The 13,706-nt window shown below is 39.1% G+C and overlaps 1 protein-coding gene across 3 annotated transcripts in view; it reads left to right on the top strand.

The window, feature by feature from the left end:
• SLC22A16 (solute carrier family 22 member 16) overlaps positions 1-13,706 on the top strand; it is a 29,924-nt gene that overhangs the window by 2,297 nt on the left and 13,921 nt on the right. For all 3 annotated transcript variants that reach the window (XM_054699106.1, XM_054699104.1, XM_037520223.2), the window contains exons 2-4: positions 3,621-4,103; positions 7,938-8,055; positions 12,023-12,554. In XM_054699106.1, coding sequence (XP_054555081.1) covers positions 3,621-4,103; positions 7,938-8,055; positions 12,023-12,554 — 1,133 coding nt within the window. The remainder of the gene's footprint in view (positions 1-3,620; positions 4,104-7,937; positions 8,056-12,022; positions 12,555-13,706) is intronic.

The raw sequence follows: 13,706 nt of genomic DNA, 5'->3' as shown, positions 1-13,706 counted from the left end.
CAGGAGCATCATGAGGCTCCAGTTCTCCCTGCTTCCTTCTGTGACTTGTTTTATTGAATATTCAGTTGCATCTGGCTCTGACATAAGTTTTTGGTACATGTCACAGCCTTTAATCTTCACTGCAGCCCTGTAAGATTGGGGGTATCAGTTTCATTTTCTTGCTGATTCTGAAGGGTCTTGGTCTGGCTTTCACCAATTAATCCCATAGGAATTTTTTTTTAAGATTTATTTATGCATACAAGAGCTGGGGTACAGGCCAGAGATGCGGTGGGTGAGAGGATTCACCAGAGACAGAGTGGGGAACAGAACAGGCAGATTGACCGAAGTACACTGCTGAGGGGAACAGCGGGTGAGACAGGAGAGGTCTGCTGCGCCATGTGAGTTGCTCCCAGGCCAGCCGTGGATCAAACTCGTGCTGCAGAGGCTGTGGATTGCTTCATAGTGCGGTGCTTAACCCCTTGCGCCACCAGGGAGGCCCCTCCCATATGAATTTTGAAAAAGCCAATAACTGGTTTCAAGTGAGGAATGTTTATTATGGATCACATAATAAACAGGAGGTGGGGGGCAACTGCCTTGAGCCACACTCCTGGGTTGAGAGCACCAGGGGCCCTCTTTTTATGGGATTGATCACCAAGGTGAAGGTATCAGGGAAACAGGTCAGTGGCTGGCTGGGGTTTTGCAAGCAGGAATTAGCTGGACTGGGAGGTTTTCTAGCTTGGGTTTCAGGACCTTTAAGCACCCACAGGCGCTTTACCTGGACTCACATTTACCTCTCCCCCATGTCCCCACTATGAGGGGAAGCACATCCTAATTGATTAGGTCTTCAACAATAGGAAGTTAACAATACCTCAATAACACAAATTAGGGCCAGGTTTCAGGGGCCCTGTAACAAATACTCATGGTGCTTTGCCTAAATCATAAGTACAGTCATAGCGAGCAGCATTGACCATTGGCTTCCACATGTTCTTAACCACAATGATCTTCTGAGTCCCACGGACTCAACCAGACCCTTTATATATTAGCACATTTTATCATCTGGGAGTGGAAGATCATGGGGATTACAAAATGTTTCGGGGGTTGGATGTTGGCATCCTGGTCCTGGCTATACATTTATTAACTATGTGATCTTCCTCACCTGTAACATGGGAGTAATAATGGTACTACTAATGCTTATCGTTACTAGGGGCTCTACAACCAGTTTCTCATATCATCCTCACATTAATCCTATGTGAGGTAGGAGGTACTAATACCATTTTTTATACTTCAGGTATTGACTAAGGTCGTTATAGTAGTTATTGTTTGGCCAAGGTGCTGTAATAAGGAGATTCCTCAGTTGGAAGTTTGTCTCTCCAGTAACCATCCAGGGCAGGTTCTGTTCCTTGGGGTCACCCAGGGGCCCAAGTGGGTGAGGCAGCTCTGCCACCCACAGACTGGGCTCCCTCTCTGTGCATGGGGCAGCTGCTCCGTTGTCCTTACCCACAAGGTCAAATAAAGATCAACATGGTGGAAGAAGGGGAGAATGGATTTGGGGAGACAAGTCTTGGCCACATAATGTATGCAGATCTTATTCAGTACATTCTTGATAATCATGACTATCCTTGTTACCATCTAGCGGGAAGTTTGGACTCGTGAAAGCACCTTGCAGGAAGGAAGAGAATAACAAGCTAGTGCTTACAGCAGAAGGTGAAAAGAGTGTGACTGTAGGGGCCAGGAAGACCACAGTGCAGGTTTTCTGGTCCAGCAGACTGGGTAAAGGAGGAGTCAGAGTCCTCAGTGGTTTTGCAGGTTTTTATTGGAATTACCAGGTACACAGCAGGCAGGGGTGCTTGGGGGGCCGGGAGGCTGGCAGGCCTCCCAGCCCCCAGCAGTTCTTCACTCTGGGCTCTCTGGCCTTCTCTCGGCTTCTGCTACTCTTGCTTCTCTTTTGGCTTCTCTCTCGGCCTCTACTGGCGTCCCTGTAACACCGCCCTTAAAAGCCCAGTCTCAACCCAGGTGAATCCCATCTACCTATGCCCACACCCTACTCCAGGTGCCCACCATCAGGCATGCATTCGGGACCACAGGGTTCCGTCATCTATCCTGATGGCGGGAGGGCAGAAAAGCCTGATACCTTTTACCTACCCTACAGTGACCATAACACAGTACGTCATGTTTTCTCTGGTATTTGCTCTAATTGGCCTCTTTATTGTTCTGAAGTAAAAAGGGAGGTTATTGTGTTTTGCTATTTAGTATTCAGGAAATGTTGTGAAAACATTAAGTAGAGAACCCTATTTCTTTCTCATTTCTTGGGTGAGGAAGCACTATCCTAGTCACCTTTAAGTGAGGAGAATAGAATTCCTACGAAGAATTAAAGCGTCATCAGGGCCTTTAAATCTAATCAGATTTGAGAGCCAATTCCAGAAGCCCCAGAATCAATTCAGAAAACTCATCCTTAAGATTCTGTTCCTTTAGAACCACTCCTACTGCCAAAATCTGTATTTATCAGGATGCTCTATAAAAACAGATACATGTATCTCATATATTGGAGCTATATTACACATATCTCACATATATGTGACACTTATTACAGGAATTGGCTCACATATTTAGGGAGGCTGAGAAGTTCCACAGGAACAGAAGCAGGAGGTCCTAGGAGCAGGATCTAGGAGTAGGAGGTCCCAGAAAGTGGATGGTGGACTTGTGAGGTCCATGTCTGAGGCCTGAGATTTGGGAGGCTGATGGTATAAGTCTTGGTCTGAGTTCAAAAGCCTGAGAATTGGAGGACCGATGCAGTAAGTGGTGGTCTGAGTCCAGAAGTCCAAGAATTAGTAGTGCTGATGTCCAAAGGGAGGATAAGTCTTAGTCCAAGCAGAGATCAATTTCCCTTCCTCTACTTTTTTTGGTCTGTACAGACTCCCTTCAATGGAGTGGGCGATGTTCACTTCGATTGGTGAGTTCATTGTCTTTACTCAGGCTACTGATTCTAGTGCTCATCTCTTCCAGAGATACCCTCACAGGCACACCCAGAAATACTGTTTTCCCATTTACCTACTACTTGGGCATTTCTTGGCCCAGTCATGTTGACACCTAAAATTAGCCATCATAGTATAGACTCATTTATTTTATGCTTTGGAATATACTATGCTATTTAACTTGTTATTTAAAGTGTTTAAGTTTTGCCATTAGGTGCTATTTCAGATTGGTTTTTGATCCCTTGGGTGTGCCTCATCTTTTTGTATTTTTTTCTACTTCCTTACTTTGTAATATTCCAAGAAACCCCGACTTATATTTTCCCTGTCCTGGTCTCAGACTTAGTTGTTTTTATTGGTGAATGATATTGAGAAACACTGGACGTGCTTATTGCTATAGGGATGTCATTACTTTTTAGGGCCTATAACAGACAGGGCCAGCCCAATAGACATATAATTATAGATATGCTTATATGTATATATATATGTATATATATGTTAGTATGCACACATGCTAACTGGAATATATAAATATATAAACATATCTAATAATTTCTGTATTTATCCATATATATATATATATGAAAACATGATAAAGATTCTTTATGTGTGCCTATGTTCTTTTATAGCCCATAATGAAGATATGTTAACTAGCTTTTCTTCTCTTTGCAGATTCCAGATATTCCTCTATTTGTTGTGTGCCATCGAGACCTTGTCTTGTGGAATCCACTACTTGGCTTCTGTGTACCTGATAGTCACCCCCAGACATATCTGCAGGCCCCCAGGGAACATGAGTCAAGTTCTTTTCTACAATATCTCTAACAGGTGTCTGGATGACATCTGGACGCAGTTAGCCAAAAGCAAACCACACCACATCACGGTGCAACTCCAGGACGGTGAGGTCTGGGAGCTCTTAAAATGTGAAAGGCTCCGGAGGGAAGACAAGAATTTGAGTTTGAACTATGATTATCATGGCCTTAAGAGTAGGTTTTCTTGCACAGATGGTTACGTCTATGACAAGACCCTCTGGGATAGCACTGTGGTGACCCAGTGGAATCTGGTCTGCAACCAAAAATGGTTTGCAAAGGCTGTCCAGTCAGTATTTATGTCTGGAGTCCTGCTGGGAGGGGTGATTTTCGGCTACCTTTCTGACAGGTAAAATGAAATATTTAGCTTTGTTACATCAGTGTATGGTTCATGTTCCTAGCTGTTATTTTTAGGGGACAAAGAAAAATGTTAAAAACTTTAGATATTTGTTTACCTAATATCTAAATAATAATTCTTTTTGCTGATATGTTATTTAGGGACATAAAATAACAGTGATAAGAGCATGGGTTCTGAAGACTTCTGCCTGTGCTCAAATTCTGGTTCTGCCACTGTTAGCCTTAGACCCTGAGCAAAACCTATGATTCAGAATCTTATTTGTAAACTGGTGACAAAAACAATAGCACTTAACTTAAAAGACTATTGTAAAATGAATACAGAATAGCAGCTTGAACATATAATACTCAATAGAAATTGGTTATTACTTTGAATTTTTTTTTCTTTCAATAGGCTTGCTTTGGAAGAGTTATAACCAGATTCTAAGCAGTAATGCCTATAAAACTGGGGGTTTGATATGATATTTATTAAAAAACATTAAAATTAATGTGTACCTCTTAAAACGAAGCAAAGTTCATCTCTGTGTGAACATGGATCACACTTTCAATGGCTATGGTAAAGTGCAGAGATTAATTTATTTGGTCCCCACCACTGTAAATTTTACTGGCATATGCTGGGTGCTGGGAATCTAAAGATAACAGTTTAGGTCACTGTATGCCAATCTATAGAGCTAACAAACATGAACAAAGAAAAGTTACAGGGCTTTGTTCTGACCAGGGCCATACTAACAGTGAAAACGGTGAAGATAAGGACTATGGAAACCAAAAAGGAAGAATGCTCAGGTCTTCCCCCCATTGTCCACATCCCCTTTAGGAGGTAGGTAGCATTCAAACAATGAAACTCAAAGAGAAAGAGTCTAGTCATTATTTGGTGGCTGAAGTTATGCTTCAAAATTGAACAATTTTCTGTTCCATGAATGTCTTCCTGTGAGATGTGGAAGTTAGGTTTTCAGGAACAAGGCAAAAAATCTTGTATATTGTTATGAATCATTTCTTTCATTGGAGTTCAACAACTTTAGGATGGTCAGAAAAATACTTAAGTTGGTGGAGAAGCTCCCTCTGTGGCTCTCTTGTACTCTTTTACACATCTGAAAGAAAGTCCCTGACCACTCTTCACAAGCTGAAACTGTACTGCAAAGTGATAATAATCAGAACAATATGGTGTTGAGACAAATTCAGAAATACCGACTAATGTTATAGATTGAGAGCCGAGAAATAAACCCACATGTATTAGGACAGTTAATCTTTGACAACGGGGCTATGACCATACAATGGAGAAAGGAAATCTTCTTTAACAAACAGTGCTGGAAAACTAGGGCAGCCACTTGGAAAAAATAAAATAAAATAATTATTTAATTTCATACACAACTATTATTTCAAGGTGAAAAAAAAAAGTTGGACATAAGACCTGAAACCATAAATTACATAAAAGAAAACACAGGCAACACACTCCTGGATAGCAACCTCACAGATGTATTTGGGTACTTTAATACCAAGAGAAGCAACAGCAAAAATAAACAAATGGGACTACATCAAACTAAAAAGCTTTTTTACAGCAAAAGAAGCCACTGAAAAACAAAAAAAAAATCAGTCTATCGACTGAAAGAAGATATTTGCACAACATGTGAAGAATTCATATGATTCAACAATATAAAAAACCACAAACAACCTAACTGAAAAGTGAGCAACAGATCTTTATAGATATTTGTTCAAAGAAGGCATACTGATGGCCCATAGGCACATGAAAATTGCTCAACATCATTAATGATAAGGGAAATGCAAATCAAAACCACATAAGCTATCACCATACACCTGTGAGAAAGGCATATATCGAAAAGACTGGAAACAAACATGTTGGCTGTCAAGGATGGTGACTGTCGGTGGGACTGTAAGTTGATGCAACATCTATAGAAGATGGTATAGAAATTTCTTAAAAACTAATAATGGCAATACCATACGACACAGCAATGCCACTTGTACCTATTTATCTGAAGAGTATAAAAACACTAATAATAAAAGACTTATGCACCCCTATATTCTTAGCAGTATTATTCACAATAGCCAAGTTATAGAAACAAATGACAGTTAAATGACTGGACAAATAAATTGTAGTATATATATTCAGAAAACTATTTAGCTATTAAAAAAGATGCAGTTATGCTCTGCAATAATGTAGATGGAACTGAAGGTGATTGTGCTAAGTGAAATTAGTCAGAAAGTGAAAGAATTACCAGATTGTCCACTACTTTGTGGAATATAAATAAAGAAAACAAACTGGTAAAACACAATAAAAATAACTTAGGTTCTGTGACAAATATGGTTTGTATATTTTAAAAAGTTGAATGTTATGAATGACAATTATACCTTAATTAAAAAAATCTATCGGGAATATAATTTGTTTCTTTTTTAAACAAAGAAATGCCACCTCTTAATTATGAAAATATCAGGCAATCAGAAAGATATACAAAGAACTCACATGACTCAACAAAAAAAAGTAAACAATCCAGTCAAGAAATGGGCAGAAGAATTTAAAAGACATTTTTCCAAAGAGGAAATGCAAATAGCCAACAGGCATATGAAAAAATTATTCAACATCCCTTATTATCAGGGAAATGCAAATCAAAACCACATTGAGATACCACCTTACACCAGTAAGAATGGCACATATCAAACAAACTAACAACAAGTGTTGGTGAGGATGTGGTGAAAAGGAACTCTCCTACATTGCAGGTGGGTGTACAAACTGGTCCAACCACTATAGAAAGCTGTCTGAAGGTTCCTCAGTCTACTAACAATGGAGCAACCATACGACCCGACCTGGCAATTCTACTCCTTGGGATCTACCCAAAGGACACAAAAATATTGATTTAAAAGAACACCTGTACCCCTATGTTTATTGCAGCACTATTTACAATAGGTAAAACCTGGACACAACCTAAATGCCCAAAAATAGATGACTGGATCAAGAAGATGTGGCCTATATACAATGGAATATTATCCAGCAATCAAAAAAGATTAACTAATGCCATTTGCAGCAACGTGGGTGGAGCTAGAAGAAATTATGCTCAGTGAAATAAGTCAGAAGGAAAAGAAAAATATTGGATGGTTTTACTTATAGGAGGAATATAGGGGACATATAATAATAAGACATCAGTGTAAAAAAATAATAACAATACAAAACACAAAACAAAAACAGACAATTGTAAATCAGAGACACCCCATAGGGGAGGAGAAGGATCAGAGGGAGGGAGGGACAAGCACAGGGGACTGAGGTGATGGTGCACGGGTGCATTGGTGAAGGAAATTCTATGGGGACTGCATCTGAGTGGCAGGGGGAGCAAATACTGTTTAAAAATGAACAATGATGTAAAATATAAATACAAAATTAGAAAAAAAGAAAATATCAGGCAAGTGCCTTATTCTAGGAGCAGAATATTGCAGGCCCTCTGCTTTTAGAGGAGCTTAGCAAGCACTGCTCCACCCTTGGCAGAGCCAACCCTATAAGGAAAGTGACCCAATGGGCGAAAAAGCACAAACCCTCCCACTTTCCTTCCTCTCTCCATAATAATAAGGAGGGCCTTTGGAATCACCCAGAATGACAACATATGTATCTTATTAGCTTAGGTTCAGGCCTTGCCACTGAAAGACTGGCTTCTTGAAAAAATCATGCAATAACTCATGCTTTTCCCAAAATAAATGAATGAATAATAATAATCAAATGCATAAGCTATTAAAAATATGGATAGCATTTCTTTTATGAGTCGGAGTGGATGTTTAAACTGTTGCCACTATGCCTTGCTTCTTCTGCTATGTGATTCTTATTTTTCAGGATTGGAAGACGGTTTGTCCTGTGGTCCACAAGCGTATGCATACTTCTGCTTAGCATATCATCTGCATTAGCAGTTAATTATTACACCTTCCTGCTCTCACACTTTCTTCTTGCTATAGTGAGTTGTTTTTTACCTCTTTGATTCTACTGCTGTATTTCCATGATAAGCCTTAATTTTCTTAGTTTTGCTTATTGAGACTCTAGAGAGAGAGATCAGTGACTAATCTTTGTTCACTCCACTGTTGAAGTCTTTCTATGGAATAGCTAATGTCCTGTATTTAGAATAAAACTCATTAAAATGAAAAATTACTGCTTGCAAGGCAGAAATTTTGTTTGACTCTATACCTGGCACGTGATCCACATCCCACAATTACAGAGATGTTATTTTATTTCTGAGCAATTTGTTTTGTCTAGTTAGGTCCTGCATGCGTGAGCCAAACAGACAATGATTGAACATTGTGAAAGTCATTTGTAGGATGTGCAGTAAGAGTGAAAACAAGAAAGCATCAGGTCTTTCTGTTATGAGAAATAAGGGAGCATAGTGGAATAGGGCGTGAGGTTCTATACCAGTTTTGTCATATATGAGCTATGTGACCTTGAGCAAATACGTTACCCTCTTAGCACCTTAGATTTTAACCTGTAAACTGCAGAAAACAATACTTGTTTCACTGGGTTGTTGTCAGATATGGTGAGATGAAAATTAACACCCTCAGCATAGTGCCTGGCATGGAACAGGCACTTCTTACCATGGTGGCTATTATGGGAAGTGGACATGGAGTGTTGAAGCAGTTTCCCCACTTGGTGAAGCTTCCAGACATATTCCAAATTACCAAATAACAGTAGCAGTGATTCTGTTTGGAGGTCACTGGTCAAGGAAAATGGAGTGAAGCTTTTGCTCTCATCTGTGGGAAAAGCTTGTACTACCACCTGAATGCAAAGGATGGGCTGCATCCTGCCTCACTAGGATGGATGATCCGAGGGTCCAGAGAGAAGCCAAAGTCTTCAACCTTAGTAGAGGTCAGTACACCCCCTCAGAAACCAAGGTCTTCAGTTTTGGAGTCTTCATTAATGGCTGGAGTGGGTTCCTAGGAAGCCACACAGATGGCCGAGGATGGGGAGATGTTTAACAAAAAAAAAAATCTTTAAGCGACTTGAAGATGTTACACTTAAAAGATAATGTAGATAATGTAGATAATGTTTCAGTCTTGCAAAATGCCATCTGTTGGGTTTCAGAGTTAAAATGAGACAGTTACCCATAGAACACCTCTGTGAAGTGTGGCCTTAATTTCCTATAATACTTTTCTTTAGTTTTCATGGGAAATGCATTTGTGGAGAAATTCCGAGTAGGAAATATGGATGCAGACTCATTTACTCACTGCATTTATTGATCTGCCTTTGGAGTGTAATGTGAAGTTAACTGGCCCCGCTGTTTCAACTACCCTACAGAGTAGTGGGAAGGCAAGACATTGACTGGGAGAATCTGCAGAGCCAAGAGCTCATTAGTTCTGAGGGATGGGTGAGAGGACTTTCCAAGCAGAGAGAGCAGTGAGTCAGGAGGCCTTGAAGTAAACAGAATCAAAGGTCTGACTCTGGAGAATAGGGAAGCTGAACAGGCACAAGTGATTAGGCAGAGTTTGTAGGTGTTTGCGTCATTTCCTAAAGGCCGTGGGAATCCATGGAAGGGGTTTAGGCAGGAGAAATGGTCATTCTGTCTACTGTGTGGGGATGGGATCAGGGTAGATGTGAGGAAGAGTGTTATTGTTGGAGCTAAGAGGAGTGAATGGATTCAAGGATTTTGGGGAGATTATTTAGACGATTGTGTATGGATTGTCTGAACCCAGTGACAGAAGTGACCAGTAGGAAGTAGGAGTGGGATCAGAAAGAATTAACTCTGGAAAAAATGTGTTGGGGAATGATGTTACAGCATAACTTAATGTGATCATTTGTATCTGAAGGTTATCACAAAGGTTATTTGCTGTAATAGCAGCAAGTATTTACCAAATAACTAGATTCTTGGATACAGATATCCTCATGATCAGGGTTTGTTATTGGAGTCTTACAATTATAATGTTGTATGTGGAAATAAAAGCTTGTCAAAAAAATATTAAACTGATCATTAGTACAGTTGTCCCCCAAAGCACCTCCCTGTTTAATTGCAAGTGTTACTTCTCTGTTATCACAGGGTCTTCCTTGTAGGCCAGCCTCTCTGTGAGTCTCTGATGCAAGGTGAAATTGCAGATCTTCCTGAAGATGCTTAATTATTGAAAGTCTTTGGAAGTAATGGGGGAAATCTGCCTGAATCCTTGACCAGTTGAGATCTGGAAGAGATAGAGCAGTTAACTTTTGAAGATATTAATATCTCCTTCATGATAAGCTTTCAAAAGAGCTTGATTTAAGTATCAAAGGATTAAAAGATTTTTTAAAAATCAATGGCAAATAATAATTTTGCAAAAGTTAACTTTATGGTTTGTGTTGTACAAGTCAGAAGTGACATAATTTTTGGAAAAATTCCAATCTTTTCACCCATCTGCCCCATATATCATTTGATTCATTCTTTTTTTCTAAGATTGATCACATATTATAATCTAAATTTTCTTAAAGATAGGCCTATTTTCAAAGTAGTTTTCCTCCAATTTTTTTTATTATGATAAATCCATATAGCATAAAGTTTATCATTTTTAAGTATGCAGTTCAGTGAGATTAACTACATTCATACTGTTGAGTAACCATCACCATCACCATTTCCAGTACTTTTTTCATCTTGCAAACTGAAACTCTATACCCATCAAACAGTAGCTCCCATCCTTCTCCCCTGAAGCCTCTGGCAACCACTGTTCTATGTTCTATGATTTTGACTACTCTAAGTGCCTTACATGCATGAGGTCATACAGCATTTGATTTCTCTTAGCATAATATCCTCAAAGTTCACTCAAATTTTCACATGTCAGAATATCCTTCCTTCTTAAGGCTGAATATTTTTCTATTGCATGTATATACCAAATTTTACTTTTCTGTTATTCACCTGGTGATGAATGCTTGGGATGCCTTCACATTTTAGATGTTGTGAACAGCTACTATGAATACTATGAATATTATGGTTGCACACTTATCTCAGGGAGACCCTGTTTTCAATTCTTTCGGGGATATACTCAAAGTGGGATTTCTGGATGAAATGGTAATACTATTTTTAATTTTTTTGAGAAACCCTGGTGGTGTTTTCCATAACTGCTATATATTCCCAATGACAGTGACAAGGGTCCCAATTTTTTCACATCCTCACCAACACTTCTTATTTTCTACTTTTTTCAACAGTAGCCGTGTTAATGGGTATACACTGGTAGTTCATTGTGCCTTTGCTTTGCATTTGCCTGATGATTAGTGGTAGGGAGCATCTTTTCACAGTCATTCATTTATCATCTTTGTCCTATGCCCACATTTTAATTGGATTGTTTGTTTTGTGGTTGAATTTTAGGAGTTCTCTATTCTGAATATTAATCACTTATCAGAGTTAGGAATTGCAAATATCATTCCATAGGGCTGCCTTTCTACTCTGCTGATAGTCTCCTTTGATGCACATTTTAAATTTTCATAAAGTTCAAATTTATTCTTTATTGCCTGTGAAAATAAAATTTTAATCAGGTGGATTTTTTTGTTTTGTTTTGTTTTGTTTTTTTTTTTTTGCTTCCCACCCCACAGTTATCAAAACTTTTCTTATCCCCATTCAACAATTTTGGATTACTGATAAGGACCTACTTACTGTATAGAGATAAATAAGGAGCTAAGAAGTAAAACCACCCTATAATGGAGACTATGAAGGAAACAAAAAAGTGTCTAACATTTACTTATATTATAACATAACCTCTCAAGTTTTACCATTTTGGTAAAGGGTCCCACAAAAAAAAAATAAAGAAAGAAGAACGGTGGATCAGATCAAACACTATTTTGTATATGTGATAAGGGTTTACAAAGATATTTTGGGGGTCATTTTCTTTCTTATGTGTGTATGATTTGCCGAGGGATCAGACTCCTCAGTAGTTATAAATATGACCTTAAATCTGGACCACTCTCCCCCCTTTGACTTTCAGGTTGCAAGTGGCTATATCGTGGCAATGTTTGTCTACGTGATGGAATTTATTGGCAGGAAATATCGGACATGGGCCGCCATTCAAATGCATTCCTTTTTTGCGACTGGAACCTTGCTTGTGCCTTTGGTGGGCTACTTGACCAGGTCCTGGCGGGTCTATCTGTTGGTGCTCTCCTCTCTGTCTGTCCCCTTTATCCTGTGCTGCTGGGTGCTCCCAGAGACACCTTTTTGGCTTCTGTCAGCGGGAAAATATGAGGAAGCACAAAAAGTAGTTGATAGAATGGCCAAGTGTAATAGAAAAACCTCCTGTAATCTCTCAGAGCTTTTACTCCTGGATCCGAATGTTCCTGTTGGGATTAAGCCCAGTAAAACTGAGAAGCACAAACTGTTTGAACTGTTTCATAACTGCAATATTGCAAGAAGGACGCTTATTGTTTGGCTGACTTGGTTCGCATCATGTGTGGGATTCTACACCTTATCCTGGAATGCTATTTACTTAGCAGGCAATGAATATTTAAACTTCTTCCTCTTGGGTAAGTAGTTTAATCATATTTAACTGTAGTGATGACGTAGAATATCCATCATGTTTTTATTGTCCTTCTTTCTACCAGGAATTATATAATAGTGGTCTTTTAGTGTAATTGAACTCTAATACATGTATATATTTTCTTTCTTTTTCACATTCTGAAATACTGAAATTCTTCCCCCCTCCCCCCACCCCGAGGTAACATTGGCTTATAACACATAGGTTTACACCTCCTCAGACCTAAGACACCATACCACACCCACCACCAAAGCACCGATTGTGCTTCACCACCTCTTTCTGAGGTAACTTCTTTACATTTGGCTTGTTTCTTTCAGATCTCTTTCTATGCATTTCCATTCATTTGTGCAAATTAAGCACTTCATGTTTTAACATAAACAAGGTCATTTGCTACATATTTTTCTTTGTCAGTTGCTTTTCTTTTAAAATTTAATGTATCTTTGAGATCCTCTGGTATCTTTGTACTATCAAATGTTCTCAATTTAGAAATGTTAATAAGTGAGAAAACATCAGTATGTGCAACTCTATGTTGTCAGACCGCTTTCATTTTAGTAGTAGGTTAAAATGTCCCTCAGATGTTGCTGGGATAGCCTCAGGCTTGACTTTTAGGGTAAACCAAATTCATACCAAACTTGAGAGCAATATCAGAAACCTACATTTTTCCATCTAGCCTTAATTTCTGGTTATTTCTGTGTAGGCTGCCTAATTTGATATTATCCTTGGAAAATCTTGCTTTCTATTTTAATTTCTAAGTTTGCAGGTATTGGTACAAAAATGTCCCTCCTCTCCCCCGTTTTGCCAAGCACAAGATACAGTTTGTGCAGTTTGTACAGTTTGCCAAGCACAAGCACAAGATCAATATTGACTTATTAATTCACTTATTTATTCATTCAGGAGGCCGGTCCTGCAGGCACTATGCCTGTGCTCTGTCCTGGGGATCTCAAGGCTTAGTAAGGGCTAAATTTCCTAGGGCAGGTTGATAAGTACTAGGCAGTCATGTGAGTATCTGTGCATTTCACAAGAAATGTCCTTCTTGTTTCTGTGAGTTTAAGAGCAGTAGAGTCTGTTTTACTTGAACCATGGAGTGTAGAGGAGACGGAAAAAGGTTCCTGCTGTGTCAGAAATTCTTAGGAAAAAGCAA

The sequence above is a fragment of the Talpa occidentalis genome, unplaced genomic scaffold (assembly GCF_014898055.3).
Source record: "Talpa occidentalis isolate TD23 unplaced genomic scaffold, MPIMG_talOcc4v2.1 talOcc4.2, whole genome shotgun sequence".
Lineage (NCBI taxonomy): Eukaryota > Metazoa > Chordata > Mammalia > Eulipotyphla > Talpidae > Talpa > Talpa occidentalis.
This window is presented reverse-complemented; position numbering and strand designations above follow the sequence as displayed.